Source organism: Scyliorhinus canicula, chromosome 11 (genome assembly GCF_902713615.1).
Source record: "Scyliorhinus canicula chromosome 11, sScyCan1.1, whole genome shotgun sequence".
NCBI lineage: Eukaryota > Metazoa > Chordata > Chondrichthyes > Carcharhiniformes > Scyliorhinidae > Scyliorhinus > Scyliorhinus canicula.
Window position 1 is genome coordinate 3578326 of NC_052156.1, and position 22871 is coordinate 3601196.

Below are 22871 nucleotides of genomic sequence, written 5' to 3' on the forward strand. Positions count from 1 at the left end.
TGCCATGGGCCCACGATCGGTGCCCACCGATCGCGGGCAGCGGGCCCGCTGCCCGCGCACTCTTTGTCCCTCCGCCGCCCCGCTGTATCACTTCGCGGGGCGGCTGAGGGGCATCCCGGCCCGCGCATGCGCGGGTTTCGCGCAAATACGCGATGACGTCATCCGCGCATGCGCGGGTTGGAGTCTTCCAATCCGCGCATGCGCGGCTGACGTCATATGACGCGTCAGCCGGCGCTAACTCAGGCAAGCGGGCTTAACAAAATCCGTTAAGCCCGCGATGCCGGAGTTTAAGGCGTCGGCATGCTAGCCCCGACCGGGGACCAGAATCGGTTCCCGGTCGGGAAGGGGGGGGCTGGCATCAAACCCGCCCGGGTTTGACGCCAGCCTTACGATTTCTCCCCATATGGGAGAATCGCGCCCAGAGTGAGAGGGTGGGAGACGGGGAGAGTGAGAGAGTCAGAGAGAATCAGAGGTATGGAGGAAAGGGACAGACAGAGAGAGCGAGAAAGTGAGAGAGAGAAAGAAAAGGATTGCGAGAGAGAGACAGTGAGAGAGACTGAAAGTGACAAGGAGAAAGAGTAAGAGATAAGAATGAGAGAGACAGAGATAAAGAGTGAGAAAGATAGAATGATAGAGACAGAGTGAGACAGAGAAACAAAGAATGAGAGATAGTGTGAGAGTGTGAGAAACAGAGTGAGACACAGAGACAGAATGAGTGAGATTGAGAGAGATAGAGTGAAAGAGACAGCGAGAGTCAGCCAGAGAGACAGTGAGACAGAGACAGAAAGAGAGAGTGAGACACAGAGACCAGAGAGAGTGAGACAGAGAGAGAGGCAAAGTGAGAGGGAACGAGAGAGACAGAGAGAGTGAGATAGACAAACAGAGCGAGAGAGAGAGTGAGGTGCTCAGGAACAGGATGAAATAGCTCAGAAGTTCCCCTCTATAACAGTAACTATAACAGAACCGGCAGATTTAAATGCGATTTGTGTAATCTTAGCAGATAAACAAATTACGACTTGTGTTTTTCTCACCTATCTGTTGCATTGAATTGTTTAAATGTTATTTATTAAATTATCTCCCACCCCCTCATCCCCGAGCGCTTTGCTAAACGCCCCAAAGATTTCTGGATCTAGGAACGGGAATGAGGAGGCGAGGCTGTGAGAGAGGCAGGGTTAGAGAGAGGCGAGATACCTGAGGACAGGCTCACAGCTGCTAACTGTACAGGAGAACCCACTGACTGAGCTGAGATGCACGCTGAGATCCTCAAACTCCTCCTGGTCCTGGGATGCACCGTGTGCCCGCCTGGGGTAGCAGGTAACAGAGGGCTAAGCTGTGAATTCCATTCTGATAGCACTTCATCTTAGTTTGCCTGCCCGGCTCTCTGTCTGTCTCACTGTCTGTCTGACACTGTCTGTCTCACTGTGTCTCTGTGTCTCTCTGTCTGTCTCACTGTGTCTCTGTGTCTCTCTGTCTGACTCTCTGTGTCTCTGACTCTGTCTGTCTCACTGTGTCTCTGTGTCTCTCCGTCTGACTGTGTCTCTCACTCTGTCTGTCTCACTGTATCTATGTGTCTCTCTGTCTGACTCTCTGTGTCTCTGACTCTGTCTCACTGTATCTATGTGTCTCTCTGTCTGACTCACTGTGTCTCTCACTCTGTCTCACTGTATCTATGTGTCTCTCTGTCTGACTCTCTGTGTCTCTGACTCTGTCTCACTGTATCTATGTGTCTCTCTGTCTGACTCACTGTGTTTCTCACTCTGTCTGTCTCACTGTATCTATGTGTCTCTCTGTCTGACTCACTGTGTCTCTCACTCTGTCTGTCTCACTGTGACTCTGTCTGACTCTGTGCCTCTGATTCTGACTCACTGTGTCTCTGTGTCTCTCTGTCTGTCTCACGGACTCTCTGTCTGACTCTGTGTCTTTCACTCTGTCTGACTCTCTGTGTCTCTGACTCTGTCTCACTGTGTCTCTGTGACTCTGTCTGACTCTGTGTCTCTGATTCTGTCTCACTGTGTCTCTGTCTGACTCACTGTGTCTCTCACTCTGTCTGTCTCACTGTATCTATGTGTCTCTCTGTCTGTCTCACTGTCTCTGTGTCTCCCTGTCTGACTGTGTCTCTCACTCTGTCCGTGTCTCTCTGTCTCTCTGTCTGACTCTCTGTATCTCTGTCTGTCTCACTGTGTCTATCTATCTGTCTCTCAGAATTCCCTTTCCACAATAATGTTTCCCCTATTTATCTCCGAATTGAATCTATAATTAATTTAAAGGATCTTTGTCACCCAGTTGGGGAACTTAAAACATTATTCTCCTGGATAATGACTCTTAACTTTGATTTTTTTTTAAATATCCGCCTCTTTGTTTATTTACAATCTTGTTCTTGTGCGTTCGGTCCGAACCTGGCTGTTTATTTATTTCTCCCGAATGTGTTCCTGGTTCAGAGCCCAGCAACTCCCGCAGACTGAAACCGCGACTAGAGGCAGGAGACACACACACCTCTCAGTGAATAATAATCCAACATTTCATTCTAAACACAGTTACATATCCACAGACAGGAGTCTCGACACCAGCTTCAGATATTCCCAGGTTACAGGCAGATTTGTATATCTATTATCAAATACACAGTCGGTATTAATAGTGAATATGATTTCATGCTGAGGGCACATGTTTTATTTCCGTTCTTACTCTGATATCGGATATTAAATATATTTCCTTATTTCATCTCAACTTTGTTTGGCAAGTTTTCATCTGAAAACGCGTTCGCTTATCTGGATACTTTAATTAACACATGCATATTTCATATAATTCTCTAAATCCATTCTGGAATAAAATAAGATTGTAATCGATGCTGGGGTGTTAATTACAGGCTCATTTGCGGGTGGGTCGATGTGTGGGGTCAAGGATGGGTAAACACTCAGAGCATCTGATTCATACTCCTGAATTAATCTGATTCACACTACTGAATTAATCTGATTCACACTCCTGAATTAATCTGATTCACACTCCTGAATTAATCTGATTCATACTCCAGAATTAATCTGATTCACACTCCTGAATTAATCTGATTCACACTCTGGAATTAATCTAATTCACACTCCTGAATTAAGATGATGTTCACTCTGGAATTAATCTAATTCACACTCTGGAATTAATCTGATTCACACTCCTGAATTAATCTGATTCAAACTCTGGAATTAATTTGATTCACACTCTGGAATTAATCTGATTCACACTCCAGAATTAATCTGATACACACTCCAGAATTAATCTGATTTGCACTGCAGAATTAATCTGATTCACACCCCGGAATTAATCTGATTCACACTCTGGAATTAACGATTCACACTCTGGAATTAATCTGATTCACACTTCAGAATTAATCTGAATCACACTCTAGAATTAATCTGAATCACACTCCAGAATTAATCTGATTCACACTCAGGGGGCGGCATTCTCCCCTACCCGACGTGACGGGGGGTCCCAGATCTGGGAACAACATTCCACACTCCCGCTTTGTGGGGGGGCCTGTGTAGGTTGTATCTGGGTACCTCCCTTCATCAATTGATTCGATGTTGTCAATAATATTCCTTTCTCTTAAAATCAGACAGGTGGAAGTCACAAACCTCTCGATGCGATGGACGGTCTTGCAATCCTTCAGTTGGTAACCTGGCAACAGGGAGGGCAGTGCACACTCTCACCACTTGTGGTGACAACGGACCAGAGTTATACTGCTCCTTCCATGGTGGTGAGCATCCAGAAGACCTCAGCTCCATCTGCAGACATACTGTGTGCTCCAAATGCAATTCTAACCAATCGGAATATTCCCACCCAGCCACATACATGACAGACGATTCCTTCCAGCGGCGGAGTAGCTGGTGGCAATCTGCCCAAGGGGTGCCCAGGGAAGAGGTCAGACTGGACCTAGAGACTGAATTCTACCTGACGCATACCATCCTGGTCTTTAAGTCGCCCAGACCAGCAGCCATGATGCTGGAGCGGTCCCAGGACCATGGACGGAGCTGGAAACCCTACAAGTACTTTGCCAGGAATTGTTCGGAGATGTTCGGGATGGCCGATGACACAGTGCAGGAAGGCTCTCTTTGCACCTCCAGGTACTCTGATCCATTGCCCTGTTCCAAGGGTGAGGTAAGTGTTTAAAAGTGACAACCGATGGCCATCACATTGTCTTGGTTTAGGGTCACGTTGGCTCAGTGGATGCCCTCTGACCTCTGAACCAGGGGGTTATGGGTTTAAATCCCACTCATAGAATCATAGAATTTACAGCGCAGAAGAAGGCCATTCGGCCAATCAAGTCTACATCAGCCCTTGGAAAGAGCACCCAACCTAAGCCCCTACCTCCACCCTATCCTCGTAACCCAGTAGCCCCACCCAACTTAATCTTTTTGGACAATAAGGGCAATTGAGCATAGCCAATCCACCTAACCTGCAAACCTTGGACTGTGGGAGGAAACCGGAGCACCTGGAGGAAACCCACGCAGACACGGGGAGAACGTGCAGACTCCGCACAGACAGTGACCCAAGCCCACTCCAGAGACCTGAAGACAAAACCCAGACTAACTCTGCCAGTGCAGTACATTAATGATCTGGAAGAAGGTACTGAAGCCACTGTTGCTAAGTTTGCAGATGATACAAAGATCTGCAGAGGGACAGGTAGTATTGAGGAAGCAAGGGGGCTGCAGAAGGACTTGGACAAGCTAGGAGAGTAGGCAATGAAGTGGCAAATGAAATACAATGTGGAAATGTGTGAGGTTATGCACTTTGGAAGGAGGAATCTAGGCATGGACTATTTTCTAAATGGGAAATGCTTCGGAAAGCAGAAGCACAAAGGGACTTGGGGGTCCTTGTTCACAATTCTCTTAAGGTTAATGTGCAGGTTCAGGCGGCAGTTAAGAAGGCAAATGCAATGTTAGCATTCATGTCAAGTAGGCGAGAATATAAGACCAGGGATGTACTCCTGAGGCTGTATAAGGCTTTAGTCAGACCCCATTTGGAGTATTGTGAGCAGTTTTGGGCTCTGTATCTAAGGAAGGATGTGCTGGCCTTGGAAAGGGTCCAGAGGAGGTTCACAAGAATGATCCCTGGAATGAAGAACTTGTCGTATTAGGAACGTTTCAGGACTCTGGGTCTGTACTCGTTGGAGTTTAGAAGAATGAGAGGGGATCTTATTGAAACGTACAAGATACTACGAGGCCTGAATCGGGTGGACGTGGAGAGGATGTTTCCACTTGTAGGAAAAACCAGAACCAGAGGACACCATCTCAGACTAAAGGGACGATTCTTTAAAACAGAGACGAGGAGGAATTTCTTCAGCCAGAGGGTGGTGAATCTATGGAACTCTTTGCCGCAGAAGGCTGTGGAGGCCAATTCACTGAGTATCTTTAAGACAGAGATAGATAGGTTCTTGATTAATAAGGAGATCAGGGTTATGGGGAGAAGGCAGGAGAATGGGGATGAGAAAATATCATCCATGATTGAATGGTGGAGCAGACTCGATGGGCCGAGTGGCCTAATTCTGCTCCTATGTCTTATGGTCTTATGGTACTGAGGGGGTGCTGCATTGTTGGATGTGCCATATTTCAGATGAGATTTTAAACCAAGGCCCCCTCCCAAATGGATGAAAAAGATCTCAAGGCATCATTTTGAAGAACAGAAAGGGAGTTCGCCCCGCTATCCTGGTGCTAATATTTAGCCCTAATCAACATTAGTAAAACAGACTCTCTGGTCATTGGCACATTGCTGTCATTGGATCTTGCTGGTCTGCATTTCGCATATCAAAACAGTGACCAAACCTTAACAAGTGCTAATTGCCTTGAGACATCCTAAGGATGAGAAAGGTGCTATAAAAGTGCAGGTTTGATCGCTTAGTATTCTGGAACTTGAATACCGTTGAAAGGGAGATGTTAAATGATCAAAGTAAGCGGTTTATAATGTAGTAAACCTGAGGATTGGGAGCATTTTGAAAGCAAATAGAATATGAAAATAAACTAGTAAGAGACATATCAATGGACTGTATAAGGTTCTGTGGTAGGTAAAAAGGATCAGGTTAGCAAAACATAACTGGGTCCATTCCAGGCCCAGCCCGCCTGCACCCTCACATCCATGCAGTGTGGGCGGAGATGACTATTACGGAGGACACCACCCTTACCATCCCTGGAAGCACCTATTTACCCACTACAAAGAAGTTGATGCGGGAATATAATCTGTGACCTCGGGAGAAGAAGGAGAACTCCCTCTCCCTCAGATGGTTGAACCTCCACGGTCCCCTTCACCCCCCCCCCCCCCCCCCCCCCCAGCACCCACACACCCCCCACCCCCCACCATCTGCTCCAGTTCTCTCGCTGATTGTTTCCCTGATTTGGGGCTGGATTTGTTCTTCCTCAGTTGAAGTCTCCCCCCATGATGAGTTGGTGAGAGTCCAGGTCGGCGATCACACTCTGGTTTTCTTATGAAGTCAGCGTTGTCCCAGTTAGAGGTGTGTATACAAACTCTACCGGTTGTCCCATCCAGGACACTGTTAACCATTACGTACTTCCCACCTGGGTCTGTCATCGTGATCGATGCTGCGAAGGGCGTCCTTTTGCTAAATCGTATGGTCACCCCTGAGCCCTCGTCCCGTAGCACGTTGGTACGTCTGTCCTATCCCACTCTTCCTTACCTTCAGCAGGTCCTTCTCCTTCAGGTGTGCCTCTTGGAGGAAGACTATGTCGGCCCTCAGGCTTTTCAGATGGGCGAAGGTTCTGGATATTGTTTCCAGGCTGTTGAGTCCCCTGACGTTCCAAGTGACTATTCTGATGGGGGGTTACTGTCTCCCTCTTCTGCGGGGTCATCCATACTTACCTAGTGGATGTGCCCCTGCACGCCAGGGTTTCCCTTTTGTTTTGTGCCATCCAAGATGGCCACCGCTGTTTTCTTTGTTTGAGACATCCCCATGGGGGACCTGTTGTCACCAGGATTCTACCCCCCCCACCTAATCCCCACCCCCCTCCCCGAGCCAGTGTGCCCTTGCCGTTTCTTCTTCCCTTTTCCCGTACCCCTATTGCCTCCACCCCCTATTTGCAGCCCATTTACCCCTCATCCTCCCTACCCATCTACCATGTGCTCCCTCCCCTTCGGGAGCTACACCCCCCTCTCATTTTACTGCCGCGTACAACCACGCTGCCAGCATGGTGCCCCCCCCCCCCCAGAGCAGCTCTTTTTGTACTCAGCTCGATACATCCTCTAGCCCCTCCTTGTAACAATGTACCTCTGCCCCCCCCCCCCCCCCACCCCAATCGTGTAAGCGATCATATTGTCCATTATTACTGTCTTCCCAGCCCGTTTTTCCGGATGAACTCATTCGCTTCCTCTGCTGAGTTAAAATAACGTTCTTTGTTGCCATAGGTTACCCAAAGTCTCGCCGGATACAACATGCCAAACCGCACCTTGTTTTTAAATCCAGCTGCTTTTGCCACAGTAAACTCCATCGGGCGCTTGGTCAGGGCAGCTCCAACGTCCTGGGAGATGCCCTGGTTTCTCCGATCGACATAATCGTGTGCTCCTTTCCCAGTTCAGCACCCACTCTTTATCCTGAGGTCTTTGCAGTTGGGCTTTTATTGCCCGCGGTAGTTCTCCTGAATTGGGTCTTTGCCAGAGAGACCTGTGGGCCGGATCCACCTCTGGGGGTTTGGTGAAACCCTCCCCTCCCACCAGCTGCCCGAGCATCCCCACGACGTACTCTGTCGGGTTTCTGCCCCCTGTGCCCTCAGGTAGCCGGGCAATCCTCAGGTTCTGGCGGTGGGACCTATTCTCCGAATCATCAATCTTCCCCTTCCGCTGTCTGGATTGTTACCAACATTTCCACCTCGGCCTCGAGCGAGGCCATCTGTCCGCTCTGGTCAATGGCCGCTTTCTCCAGGACCCGCACCATCGCTTCCTGGTTCTCCAGTCTCCTCTCCGTTCTGTCTTTAATGGAGGCCAGAGCAGTTTCTATGGCCGTCATCACGACAGACATGGGGTCCTCCTTTATAGAGTCCGTGTGTTTCTGGAACTCTATTGAAAGAAGCCCCCTCAAATGCTCCATCGATGCGTGGGTTGGCATTTGCGTTGATGGGGGGTTACTGTCTCCCTCTTCTGCGGGGTCATCCATACTTACCTAGTGGATGTGCCCCTGCACGCCAGGGTTTCCCTTTTGTTTTGTGCCATCCAAGATGGCCACCGCTGTTTTCTTTGTTTGAGACATCCCCATGGGGGACCTGTTGTCACCAGGATTCTACCCCCCCCCACCTAATCCCCACCCCCCTCCCCGAGCCAGTGTGCCCTTGCCGTTTCTTCTTCCCTTTTCCCGTACCCCTATTGCCTCCACCCCCTATTTGCAGCCCATTTACCCCTCATCCTCCCTACCCATCTACCATGTGCTCCCTCCCCTTCGGGAGCTACACCCCCCTCTCATTTTACTGCCGCGTACAACCACGCTGCCAGCATGGTGCCCCCCCCCCCCCCCCCCAGAGCAGCTCTTTTTGTACTCAGCTCGATACATCCTCTAGCCCCTCCTTGTAACAATGTACCTCTGCCCCCCCCCCCCACCCCAATCGTGTAAGCGATCATATTGTCCATTATTACTGTCTTCCCAGCCCGTTTTTCCGGATGAACTCATTCGCTTCCTCTGCTGAGTTAAAATAACGTTCTTTGTTGCCATAGGTTACCCAAAGTCTCGCCGGATACAACATGCCAAACCGCACCTTGTTTTTAAATCCAGCTGCTTTTGCCACAGTAAACTCCATCGGGCGCTTGGTCAGGGCAGCTCCAACGTCCTGGGAGATGCCCTGGTTTCTCCGATCGACATAACCGTGTGCTCCTTTCCCAGTTCAGCACCCACTCTTTATCCTGAGGTCTTTGCAGTTGGGCTATTATTGCCCGCGGTAGTTCTCCTGAATTGGGTCTTTGCCAGAGAGACCTGTGGGCCGGATCCACCTCTGGGGGTTTGGTGAAACCCTCCCCTCCCACCAGCTGCCCGAGCATCCCCACGACGTACTCTGTCGGGTTTCTGCCCCCTGTGCCCTCAGGTAGCCGGGCAATCCTCAGGTTCTGGCGGTGGGACCTATTCTCCGAATCATCAATCTTCCCCTTCCGCTGTCTGGATTGTTACCAACATTTCCACCTCGGCCTCGAGCGAGGCCATCTGTCCGCTCTGGTCAATGGCCGCTTTCTCCAGGACCCGCACCATCGCTTCCTGGTTCTCCAGTCTCCTCTCCGTTCTGTCTTTAATGGAGGCCAGAGCAGTTTCTATGGCCGTCATCACGACAGACATGGGGTCCTCCTTTATAGAGTCCGTGTGTTTCTGGAACTCTATTGAAAGAAGCCCCCTCAAATGCTCCATCGATGCGTGGGTTGGCATTTGCGTTGGTGAGTCTGGACTCGTTCCGCCATGCTCCGACTCACTCAGCGTGCCCCCCCCCCCCCGTCCCCGCTCTGACTTGTACTATTATTCAACCCGTTTCAGATGCTCCGGCCCCACTGGTATCAGGATCGAGTTTCGCGGGACAATGCATCATTAAGAGCCATTTGTATCCACTTAGCGGGCCGGCACCATATCCTCTGGATCCGCGTGATCCTCTGGGCCGGGAATCACGTGGGAGAGAATCACTGCTGCTAATGACAAGCGAGGCCCTGACGTAGTTGATCCCGCGGTGGGCCAAGGGGGTAACTCTTTAAGGGTGTTTACCTCAAAGTCCATCCGAGGGCACACTCACTCCCCACAATGAAAAACCTATCCACCTCATCCCCATTAGACTCCCCTCTGTCTCCCCCCCCCCCCCCCCCAAACGAGACTCCCTAACTAAAGGAGCCCACACAGAGACCCTTAAATAAAGAGATCCCCAGAAGAGAGACCCCGATTTGGAAGCTAGAGAGCAGTGAAAAAAACAATTGCTTGAACACTCACCTGGGCAATACACCTGTTGGCTCAGGTACAGGAAGCAGCACCTGTCAATTCCTGGAAAGAGAAGAACAGTCAGCTGGGTTTAAACCCCCTCAGATCTTTGAGCTGCAAGGCTTTCATTCATTTCTCTTTGATATTGATTTCACTAAGTTGTGATTGACAGCTCTTACACACACACCAGCTGTCAGCATTGTTCCATTCATCTCCCTTCATGGTTGAGTAACTCTGAAGTGCTCGAACCGCAATGTTTATAAACATCAAACTTTGGTTGATAGCTCGTGGACCACTTCACACAGCATTAAGTACTTTCCAATCACCTCTCTTCCCGCTTGAATGGTTTTGAAGTGGTCAGCTGGAAATTGGCAGCACTTCACTCTGTTTGAAACACAGCCGGGGTAAAGTGATGCAGAAGACCCCCACCGTTGCCAGATGAAGAGGGACTTTCAGACTTTGGGTTGGGGGCGGGGTGTTATAACCCCAATGGGGACCGTGGAGAAACTATTGTTGACCTCCCCGGAGGATTCGTGGAGTACAGAATTCCCAGATAGGGGGCGGAGGCCATCCAGCTGGAGCTTGTTACAAATGAACATAAAAGCCGGCCCAAAGCAGGGCCAGGTGTAGCCACTTCTCCCAGCGGGACTGGAGTGAGAGCAAGTTGCTGCCTTGAACAGATATTGTATATAGTTAAATAAATCTGTTTTCTTATCGTTGGCTTCCTCAAGTTACTCTATTGGCAGATTAGTTGTGTTATTAATGCTGAAGACTTTCAGTTTCCAAGCCCAAAAACTGAAGAATGTATAGGTTGAAGAGGAGCTATACACTTGGGAAACTAGAACTCCAGAATAAAGAGATGGGGTGAGAAAGATAGGCTGGATGAACAGATGGGAGAAGAACGGCAGGACCAACAAGTTATTTTGAGAAACAGAAGTTGTGGAGATTCTACCAAAGTTTAAAATAACAATGACTGTGCTAGGAGACTCTACATGAGTAATTGAATCAAATGTTATTAAATGCTGCTTCTAATATTGACAAATAACTAAGAACCCTTGAACTAGCTTCTATGAATAAGCGTCATGGGTATTCAGTTGCCTGTGAGTGGAGTTCTGCACATGGCCTGTTTATATTGTGCTCCGAGCTGCGTGTTCCACTGACACAGCCAGTGAATCTTAGATTGATCGGTTTTACTCACTATAACCTTACAACTTACTGCAAATAGCACGAGAGACGTTGTTGGAATGTACAATGGACGTACAGAATGTGCAGTGGATTACCCGGAAACAATGCGGCTCAATATATTGTTTGTTTGATTGTGTATTTTGCTTTGTATCAGGGAACCTCGCTCTGCACTAATTGTGATGAGGTTTACTTTGCCTTTTGTTGTTGACCTTTTGCTTCCTTATATTTAAAAATTAATCAAAGCTAAGTGACAAACCAAAGGCACAAATGACCAACAGGATTAGAGAAGAGGGAAATATCGGCGACCCAGCCGACCCCACAATCAGCCAGGCCCGGAGAATATGGGCAGCACCGTAGTACAGTGGTTAGCACAGTTGGATTGGATTGGATTTTATGTATTGGCACGTCTACCGAGGTACAGTGAAAAGTATTTTTCTGCGAGCAGCTCAACAGATCATTAAGTACATGGGAAGAAGAATGAATAAAAGAAAATACATAATAGGGCAACACAAGGTATACAATGTAACTACATAAGCACCGGCATCGGATGAAGCATACAGGGTGTAGTGTTAATGAGGTCAGTCCATAAGAGGGTCAGTTGCTTCACAGGTCCAGGGTCCCAGGTTCGATTCCCGGCTTGGGTCACTGTCTGTGCGGAGTCTGCACGTTCTCCCCGTGTCTGCGTGGGTTTCCTCCGGGTGCTCCGGTTTCCTCCCACAGTCCAAAGATGTGCAGGTTAGGTGGATTGCCCATGATAAATTGCCCTTAGTGTCCAAAAAATGTTAGGTGGGGTTACTGGGTTACGGGGGGTAGGGTGGAGGTGTGGGATTGGGTAGGGTGCTCTTTCCAAGGGCCGGTGCTGACTGGATGGGCCAAATGGCCTCCTTCTGCACTGCAGATTCTATGATTCTATAATGAATATGGTGCCAGCCGGTTAATAGGATGGGTCTCAATGATCCATCTGTAACCTCCTGCTGGCGTGGGGCGTGATCCTCGATCCTGACACAAGCAGGAGACCGGAGCATGGGCAGCAATCCCATTTTCTGCTGGAGAGAATGGCCCCATCTGTGCTGTATGATTCTATGATTCATAGGCTCGGACCCATTCTCTGCAAACAAAAGGAATATGTCCTGACCTTGCATCTTTTTTGAATTCACAGTGAGCTTGGGAGTTAACAGTTCCCTCTTGTGTTCTCTGTGGAAATGCCTTGGCCAATTAGAGTTAACTTGCCAACCAATCAGCTTCCTTTACTCCTTTCATATAAGTTGTTGTAATTGTTTGAAATTTGGCATTCTTGTGACCTGGTCAGTACAAGGTAAAATGTTTTGGCAACATGTCCCTCTTTTCAGCAATACTCATTGTCTGCATGACCAAGTGACTGTGCCTGTGAAGTTTTATATGGTGTTTTGTGCCACAGGTCATATTCCGTGCCTTATCTCCAGCCAACAGGATTGGAAACCCTTACAGCCCCCAGGCTCAGGACATCATGAAGCTCACCAACCTCCGAGTCCACTTCCTGAAGCAGCAGGACTGCCCCTGTCAGCATGTCCGGCTGATGGAGAAGCCGCACAGATTTGCTCATTATGCAGTCTATGACTTGATTGTCCGAGGAAGCTGTTTTTGTAATGGGCACGCTGAGGAATGCCAGCCATTGGATGGGGTCAAGCAAGGAGAGAGGAACATGGAGACCATGGTGGGTGAATCCGAGAGCTGACCAGCGTCTCAGCAGCGTATAGTGTGCAGGGATCAGTTGCAGTTCAGTGGGTAACTTTCACCTCTGGGTTCAGTGTTTTGAGTTGAAGACCCCGTCCAGAGACTTGAGCACAAAATCCCGGGCTGACACGCCCAGTGCAGTGCTGAGGGAGTGCTGAACTGTTAGCTACCAGTTTGTGGGTGAACTTTGACAAAGTGTCATCGGACTCGAAACGTTCGCTCTTTTCTCTCCCTGCCAGACCTGCTGAGATTTTCCAGCATTTTCTCTTTCGTTTCAGATTCCAGCATCCGCAGTAATTTGCTTTCAGACAGTGACCCAAGCCTGGAATCGAAGCTGGGACCCTGGCGCTGTGAAGCAACAGTGCTAACCACTGTGCTACCGTGCCGCCCACTAGCTGGTCTCTCCACCTGTCCTGACACCTTCACTGATTGATGTAAATCGACACTAGGGTGAATGTAAAGATCCCATTACCACCATTTTGAAGGAAGGGAGTTCTCCCAATGTTTATCCCTCAATCAGCATCATTAAAAATAGATTTTCTGACCATTATCATGTCAATACCTCTGTGGTCATACTAGCTACTGTTTCCCTGCATTAGAACAGTAACAGAATCTTCCCTTCACTTCCTTTCCTTCCCTCTGACATGCACAGAGATATGAAAGGCAATCCAATTAGACTTTCCCCATAGCCCTGTACTATTTTCCATTTCAGGTATTTATCCAATTTCCTTTTGAAAGTTCCTACTGAATCCGACTTCACCACCTTGAGCCGTGAACATACGTTAGGGTCAAGGTGAATGCTGTCGACCAGGATTTTGTCACCAATGACGTCAGGTGAATGGTTACCGTTCGCAATTGTGGTGGGTTCTACATCTCTGAGCAGATAAATGTTTGCAACTGATGTGGTTTTTGGCTCATCGATTACTCCATTTGACTTAAGGACACTTTTGAACACAGAGTGTGACAGCTGAGGGCAGGTTAACACTATTCCTGCTCTGGGCTTTTGGGTAAGGTCTCAGGCAGCACCTTCCAGATCACAATAATTCACTATGAAGATCTCCTCCTCTGGTTCCTTAGCGAATTATCTTCAATCGGTCTCGCTCTGGTTACCGACACTTCTTCAACTGGTTTCTCTGAGTTAACTCAAGCCGAACTCCTTCATCGTTTTGAACGCCTCTATCAAATCTCCCCTTCACCTGTACTACTCGAACAACAACACCAGCTTCTCCAATCTGCCTTTTATTTTTACACTTGTAATATTAAAAATTGAAGCAGATTTTTCAGAGTCCAAGAGCACGCTAAGGAAAAAAAACGAAGTGAGATTAGAGACAAACCTTAATGGAGAAAGTTAGAGCAAAGAGGAGAGGAGAAATACACTTCCACACGGAGCTATAACGATGGATATTGCAGGAACGTGGGGTCACATTTGTAAATCGTCTGAGAAATACTCTCTTCAAACAGATCAGCAAGAGGGGCGAGGGGTCTGAATGTTTCCAATGTCGAGAATGACTCGGCAGAATTGAGCTGTCTGAGTGATTCCCCCTGGACTTAGAACAAAGAACTAGGAACAAAGAACAATACAGCACAGGCACAGGCCCTTCGGCCCTCCAAGTCTACGCCGACCATGGTACCTGCCTAAACTAAAACCATCTGCATTACGGAGTTCGCATCCTTCCATTCCCACCCTATTCATATATTTGTCTAGATGCCCCTTAAATGCCGCTATCGTACCTGCCCCCACCACCTCCCCACACAGCGTGTTCCACATATTTACCACCCTCTGTGTAAAAAAACTTGCCTTGCACATCTATTCTAAACTTTTCCCCACGCACTTTAAACCTATGTCCCCTAGTACTTGACTCTCCTACCCCAGGAAAGAGCATCTGACTATCCACTCTGCCCATGCCCCTCATAATCTTGTCCACCTCCATCAGGTCACCCCTCAACCTCCATTGTTCCAGTGAGAACAGACCAAGTTTATCTAACCTCTCCTCGTAGCTAATGCTCTCCATACCAGGCAACACCCTAGTAAACCGCTTCTGTACCCTCTCCAGAGCATCCACATCCTTCTGGCAGTGTGGCGACCAGAATTGTACTCAATATTCCAAATGAGGCCTAACTATGGTCCTGACCAGCTGCAACATGACTCGCCAATTTTTATACTCAATGCCCCGACCATTGAAGGCCAGCATGCCCTCTGCCTTCTTGACCACCTTATCCACATGAGTTGCCACTTTCAGTGATCGCTGGACATGTACGCCCAGATCTCTCTGCTCGTCAGTACTCGCAAGAGTTCTACCATTTATTGTGTATTTCCTGCATGTTCCCGTACCAGCCTCCCCGAACAGGTGCCGGAATATGGTGGCTAGGGGCTTTTCACAGTAACTTCATTTGAAGCCTACTTGTGACAATAAGCGATTTTCATTTCATTTCTTTTTTCATTTTTTCATGCATTGGACCTTCCAAAGTGCATGACCTCACACTTGTCCGGATTAAACTCCATCTGCCATTTCTCTGCCCAAGACTCCAACCAGTTTGTATCCTCTGCTGTATCCTCTGACAATCCTCTTCACTATCCACAACTCCACCAATTTTTGTGTTGTCTGCGAACTTCCTAATCAGACCAGCTACATTTTCTTCCAAATCATTTATATACACCATGAACAACAAAGGCCCCAGACCCCAGGGCAGCATGGTAGCACAGTAGTTAGCACAGTTGCTTCACAGCTCCAGAGTCCCAGGTTCGATTCCGGCCTCGTCTCACTGTCTGAGCGGAGTCTGCACATTCTCCCCGTGTCTGCGTGGGTTTCCTCCGGGTGCTCCAGTTTCCTCCCACAGTCCAAAGATGTGCAGGTTAGGTGGATTGGCCATGCTAAATTGCCATTAGTGTTCAAAAAAAGTTTAGGTGGAGTTACTGGGTTACGGGGATAGGGTGGAGGTGTGGGCTTCGGTAGGGTGCTCTTTCCAAGCACTGGTGCAGACTTGATGGGCTGAATGGTCTCCTTCCGCACCGTAAATTCTATGATGAAAAAACTGATCCCTATGGAATGCCGCTAGTCACAGCCTTCCATTCAGAAAAGCACCCTTCTACTGCTACCCTCTGCCTTCTGTGCCCAAGCCAGTTCTGTATCCAACTTGCCAGCTCTCCTCTGATCCCATATGACTTCACCTTTTGTACCAGTCTACCACCTTATCAAAGGATTTACTGCAGTCCATGTATACAACCTTTGTCTACTGCCTTTCCCCCATCTAACATCTTTGTCACTTCCTCGAAAAACTCAATCAAATTAATGAAACATGACCTCCGCTTGACAAAACCATGCTGTCCATCATCAATAAGTCCATTTGTTTCCAAATGTGAGTAAATCCTGTCTCTAAGAATCTTTTCCAATAATTTCCCTATCACTGACGTAAGGCTCACCGGCCTATAATTTCCTGGATTACCTCTGCTGCCCTTCTTAAACAATGGAACAACATTGGCTACTCTCCAGTCCTCTGGAACTTCACCAGTAGCCAATGAGGATACAAAGATTACTGTCAAGGCCTCAGCAATGTCCTCCCTTGCCTCCCTCAGTATTCTGGGGTAGATCCCATCAGGCCCTGGGGACTTATCTACTTGAATGCTTTTTAAGATACCCAACCCCTCCTCTTTATTAATATCAACATGACTCAGAATATCTACACACTCTACCCTATACTCCTCATCCACAGAGTCCCTCTCTTGGTGAATACTGAGGCAAAGTATTCATTCAGCATCTCTCCCATTTCCTCTTGTTCATTTTCACCCGTCTGTGATCCCAGTTCTCCTGCTCAGTTGGTGTGAGAGTTCCCAATGTTTGGATCCTGGTGAGAATGTTGCTTGTGGTGACGGGTGTGGAGGGAGGGTGGGAATTGGGGAAGTTTGCAGGAAGTGGGGAAGAAGGAAGGGCCTGATAATGCTGACTGCAGAGCACAGAGCCTAAAATCGACCTCTGGTCTGTCAGCTGACCTCAAAGCAACAGGAGGAGGCCATTCAGTCCTTCAAATCTCTTCTGCCATTCACTTACTTCATGGTTGGTCTGCACTTTAATTCCATGTAAGAGAAGCAGCAGTTTGCACAGTGAGTGGTTAGGATCTGGAGCCTGTGTTGTCTGCGAACTTCCTAATCAGACCAGCTACATTTTCTTCCAAATCATTTATATACACCACGAACAACAAAGGCCCCCGACCCCAGGGCAGCATGGTAGCACAGTAGTTAATTTCCAGCACTGAAATAATGGGCCGAATGGCCTCCTTCTCCACTGTAACCTTTCTATGATTCTGTAAACCTGTCCTGGCCCCTTATTCCCCTTACCCAATAAAATTGATCCCCCCCAATTTTGAAATTTTCAGTTAATGGATGCGATTCATGAATACCGAACCGAGATTGTTGAAGTACGGTGGGTGTAATGGGAACCATTGCTGCCTCACAGCGCAAGGGATCTGGGTTCAATTCCAGCCTTGTGCGAATGCCCGGTGGAGTTCTCCCCGTGACTGTGTGGGTTTCCTCCGGGTGCTCGATTTCCTCCCACAGTCCAAAGAGACTTTTGGCCATGATAAATTTCCCTTTAGTGTCCAGGGATGTGCAGGTTCGTTGGGGTGGGGGAGTGGAGTTGGGTAGAGTGCTCTTGCCGTGGGTCGATACAGACTCAATGGGTCGAATAGCCTCCTTCTGCACTGTCGGGATTCTATCATTCTATGATCACCCATGGATAGACTGCGTCTCTGTGCCCACATTCCAGACACTCTGCAGTGAGAAATGGCAGCAAACAGACAGAATTCTCCGCAGGACAGGCGCCCAGTGACTCACACCTGGAAAATACCCGTGTGTGATGTATTTAACGGAGAATGGGACAGATTAAGATGTTGATATGGCGAGATAAGCTCGGGGTGAGGAAAGACATTTCAGAAACACTGTGGTCGTCACTACTGTTGTATTATATTGTACATATGGGTATTAGGGTAAGGCCCCGGTACTACAGGTACAGGGGTAGATCCCTGCCTGCTGGCTCCGCCCAGTAGGCGGAGTATAAATATGTGTGCTCTCCGTACAGCAGCCATTTCGCCAGCTGCTGCAGGAGGCTACACATCTCTGTGTAATGAAGCCTCGATTACATTCTACTCTTGTCTCGGCGTAATTGATAGTGCATCAAAAACAAAGCTAATTAAAAAGATCCTGACGTTGCTAAGTTGCAGGTTTAACTTTGTGTGGTGACACATTGTTGGAATCTGTGAGGAGGTTCATTTGAGCATCCATCTCCTCAAGGTTAGTAGTGGAGTGTTGCATGTCATCCAATCATTTGTGGTCATTACCAACGCACAGAATAATTCTTTCTCGCTGATTCGTTGACACATGAATAACAGCAAACGTCGCCGTTAAACTCACCATTGCTATCCAGGCAAGTTTGGGCCTTTGAGAAACATGAACATTGAACAGAAAATGTCTGATTTCTCCTTCAGGGTCCACTCAGCCTTTCTCTCACTGTTCCTGTTGTTTAGGTTCACGGAAGGTGTGTCTGCAGGCACAATACAGCAGGGGACCATTGTGAGAGGTGCGCGCCTCTCTACAATGACCAGCCATGGCAACCAGGGGATGGAATGACAGGCAAACCAAATCAATGTGCAAGTAAGAGACCTCAGCTCAGTTTAACAATTGTTATCAAACCTCAATTTCTCAAAAAAAAACTGGTTGCTCCCGAAAAACTGTGTTCGGCCTGGTTGTCAGGCGCAAAAACCCATAAATTGTGCAGTTTTCCTGAGAAGTCACAAAGAGAGCGGGCACGGTATTTGGAGTAGTGTAGAAGGAGCTTTACTCTGTATATCTAACCCCGTGCTATACCTGTCCTGGCAGTGTTTGATGGGGACAGTGTAGAGGAAGCTTTACTCTGTATCTAACCCCGTGCTGTACCTGTCCTGAGAGTGTTTGATGGGGACAGTGTAGAAGGAGCTTTACTCTGTATCTAACCCCATGCTGTACCTGTCCTGGGAGTGTTTGATGGGAACAGTGTAGAGGGAGCTTTACTCTGTATCTAACCCCGTGCTGTACCTGTCCTGGGAGTGTTTGATGGGGACAGTGTAGAGGGAGCTTTACTCTGTATCTAACCCCGTGCTGTATCTGTCCTGGGTTTGTTTGATGGGGACAGTGTAGAGGGAGCTTTACTCTGTATCTAACCCCGTGCTGTACCTGTCCTGGGAGTGTTTGATGAGGACAGTGTAGCGGGAGCTTTACTCTGTATCTAACCCCGTGCTGTACCTGTCCTGGGAGTGTTTGATGGGGACAGTGTAGCGGGAGCTTTACTCTGTATTTAACCCCGTGCTGTACCTGTCCTGGGGGTGTTTGATGGGGACAGCGTAGAGGGAGCTTTACTCTGTATCTCACCCACTAATATGAAGGTGCTGAACCTCAAGGATCACCTTCTCTCAACCTACAAGTAACCGTAGACCCCTATTGTGGAGATGTCAGTTTATGCCATGTGATGATCAGTGAGCTAATCAACTTCAACTTGAGGTCAAAACCCCCCCAGTGGCCTGGGATAGCCCACAGTCGAAGTCCTTGGAAGGGGAACGATCTGCCGGGGTTCCCTGGCGTGATTGGCATGTTTCAAAGGAGTTGTGCTGATTGAGTAGAGGGATGAATTAAGTCAGCTGTGATGGTCTCCATGGTGGAATAACCAGGCTGTGCATTCTCACATTGCCCCTTGGGCTGGGGGCCAGTCCAGTCACCGATACCCCGGTCAATTGGGTCAGTTACCTCAGGGGATGTGGCTTAAAGACTTGGAGGGGTTTCACATTCGGGAAGGGATGGATAATGAGACTGCATTCCTGCACCGACAGAATGCCAATGCCATGGCCACGCAGAGAGCTGCCACTTCGACACGAAGGTCTGGCTGGCATCCGGCAAGCGGAGCGGGGGAATCTGCCACTCCTGCCAGCACCACACAAAGGGCCGGCATTGCCAACGGTGCCAACCTGGTTATTACAGAGATCGCAAGAAGTCGTTATCAGCACGGGATGTCTGCAAACGTGAGTACTTTGTCAGATAGTCGGAGAATGTTTGATCCACAGGCAGCTGTAACTCAACACTGGTCAGCAACTTCTCATGTTTGTGAGGCTGTGGGTTCAAATCCCAATCCAGAGACTTGAGTACAAAATCGAAGCTGACACATTCATTCCAAAACTGAGAGAGCACCGCACTGTCAGAGGGTCAGTACTGAGGGAGTGCCGCACTGTCAGAGGGTCAGTACTGAGGGAGTGCTGCACTGTCAGAGGGTCAGTACTGAGGGAGCGCTGCACTGTCAGAGGGTCAGTACTGAGGGAGCGCTGCACTGTCAGAGGGTCAGTACTGAGGGAGTGCCGCACTGTCAGAGGGCAGTACTGAGGGAGTGCTGCACTGTCAGAGGGTCCGTACTGACGGAGTGCCACACTGTCAGAGGGTCAGTACTGAGGGAGTGCTGCACTGTCAGAGGGTCAGTACTGAGGGAGTGCTGCACTGTCAGAGGGTCAGTACTGAGGGAGTGCTGCACTGTCAGAGGGTCAGTACTGAGGGAGTGCCGCACTGTCAGAGGGCAGTACTGAGGGAGTGCTGCACTGTCAGAGGGTCAGTACTGAGGGAGTGCTGCACTGTCAGAGGGTCAGTACTGAGGGAGTGCCGTACTGTCAGAGGGTCAGTACTGAGGGAGTGCCGCACTGTCAGAGGGTCAGTACTGAGGGTGTGCTGCACTGTCAGAGGGTCAGTACTGAGGGTGTGCTGCACTGTCAGAGGGTCAGTACTGAGGGAGTGCTGCACTGTCAGAGGGTCAGTACTGAGGGAGTGCCGCACTGTCAGAGGGTCAGTACTGAGGGAGTGCTGCACTGTCAGAGGGTCAGTACTGAGGGAGTGCCGCACTGTCAGAGGGTCAGTACTGAGGAAGTGCTGCACTGTCAGAGGGTCAGTACTGAGGAAGCGCTGCATAATTGGAAATAAAAACATCAGGAAATGAAAGGATTTCTTTGATTAGCAAGTTGAAATTTATCTTCTTTCTGAATAGTTGGGAATCTCTCGATCGGGATATTTGGTTCCCATTTCTCAGGAAACGGGTTCCTCTGGGCGGAAGCTTGTCCCCCTGTACCCACCACTGGTGCCTGTAACTCCTTACCATGAACTTGGATCTCGTATCCATAAAGCACTTTGCATGTCCTCCCCATATTTGTTTCTCTTTGTTCTCAGCCCCACGTACTGACCTTCTCAGCTCTGGGACATGGGTTGTGCACGTAGCCCACCCCCGTGTCATACTGAGCAGTGGCAGGGGGCGGGGTGGGGGGGGCGGCTGCACTGTCGAGAGCGGCCCCCCCCTCAGATGAGACACCTCCTACCCTCTCAGCTGGATGCTGGCGATTCCACAGGTGCCATTTTGAAGAAGAGCAGAGCGCTCACCCCGGTTTCCTGGCCAAAATTGATCATTCAACAAATATCACCAAGAAATTATCTGTTCCTTATCAGATTGATGTTAGTGGGATCTTGCTGTGTATATCCAGTTGCCACATTTCCCACATTTACACAGTGGCTACACTTGAAAAGCTCTGCATTGGATGTAATGCAGAGGCTGGGAATCCTGCGGTGAGTAACTCACCTCCTGACCCTCCAAAGCCTGTCCACCATCTACAAGGCACAAGTCAGGAGTGCGATGGAATGTTCTCAACTTGCCTGGATGAGTGCAGCTCCAACAACACTCAAGAAGCTCAACACCATCCAGGACAAAGCAGCTTCGCTTGATTGCTCCCCCTTCCACAAACATTCACTCCCTCCACCACCGACGCACAGTAGCAGCCGTGTGTACCATCTACAAGATGCACTGCAGTAACTCACCAAGGTTCCTTAGACAGCACCTTCCAAACCCACGGCCACTACCATCTAGAAGGACAAGAGCAGCAGATACCTGGGAACCCCACCACCTGGAGGTTCCTCTCCAAGTCACTCACCACCCTGACTGGGAAATATGTCGGCGTTCCTTCAATCCTGGAACACCCTCCCTAACAGCACTGTGCGTGTACCTACACCACATAGGTAGCTCACCACCATGTTCTCAAGGGGGCAACTAGGGATGGGCAATAAATGCTGGCCTAACCAGTGACGCCGACATCCCATGAACGAATATACAAACAATGTTAATTCAGAGCTTCTGTACAATGTGGGTGGACTTTCTTGTGAGATCAGGAATTGTTTTCTAATTCATCGTGTACAGCCTGTCCTAACAGTAATGGAGGGGCCATGAGGGAATGTCTGGGTAGAAACCGAGCTCGGTTTGATTGTGACGAGGGGGACTAGAAGCTGCCTGTGAGTTTGAGAAATGGATGGAACCAGAAAGGTTGGTGAATTTGGGGTGATATCATAGGAGAGAGCGAGGGCTCAGAAGTGATCGTCATTGAGTATAGTATAGCATATATAGAGTACAGCATAGTAGGAGGCTCTCCAGCCCATCCAGCACATTCTGCCTCTCAGTAGAACAATCCAGTCAGTCCCGCTATCCCACTCGATCCCCACAGCCCTGCTCACGTACCCACCCAATTTCCTTTTCAGTCTTTCATTGTTTCCACTTCCACCAACCTCGAGAGCAGTGGTTCCAGGTCACTGTCACTCACTGCGTATAGAAGCTCCTCCTCTCCATTCCCCGACATATCTTGCCCAAAACCTTAAATCAATGACCTATTGGGCCTTGTACGATCAGCCAATGGGAACAGCCTTTCTTTGTCCACCTTCTCTGAACCTGTCAGGATCTTGTCCCCCTCGATCAACTCTCCCCTCTACCTTCTCCACTCCAATGAGAACAAGACGAGCTTTTCCAACCGAACCTTGAGGATAAATCCCTTCAACATTGGAAGCATTTGGGTAAGTCCATCCCTTCCGCACCCCATCAAAGACCCTCACATCCTCCCTGAAGTATGATGACCAGAATAGGCCCCAATTCTCCAGTTGTGACCTAACCAGGGCCTCATAAAGGTTCAGCGGAACCTCCCTCTTGTGGACACAATCAGGAACTGCAATTGGGCTTTG

The 22871-nt window shown here is 49.0% G+C and overlaps 1 protein-coding gene across 3 annotated transcripts in view; it reads left to right on the plus strand.

The window, feature by feature from the left end:
• Positions 1-1147: 1147 nt before the first annotated feature.
• The window catches only part of LOC119973719 (netrin-4-like), a 45331-nt gene continuing 23607 nt past the window's right edge, over positions 1148-22871 (plus strand). For 2 of the 3 annotated variants that reach the window (XM_038812120.1, XM_038812121.1), the window contains exons 1-5: positions 1148-1314; positions 3602-4143; positions 12528-12803; positions 18341-18467; positions 19676-19864. In XM_038812120.1, coding sequence (XP_038668048.1) covers positions 1248-1314; positions 3602-4143; positions 12528-12803; positions 18341-18467; positions 19676-19864 — 1201 coding nt within the window. In that variant the 5' untranslated portion in view covers positions 1148-1247. The remainder of the gene's footprint in view (positions 1315-3601; positions 4144-12527; positions 12804-18340; positions 18468-19675; positions 19865-22871) is intronic. The other variant, XM_038812122.1, reaches the window with a different exon arrangement.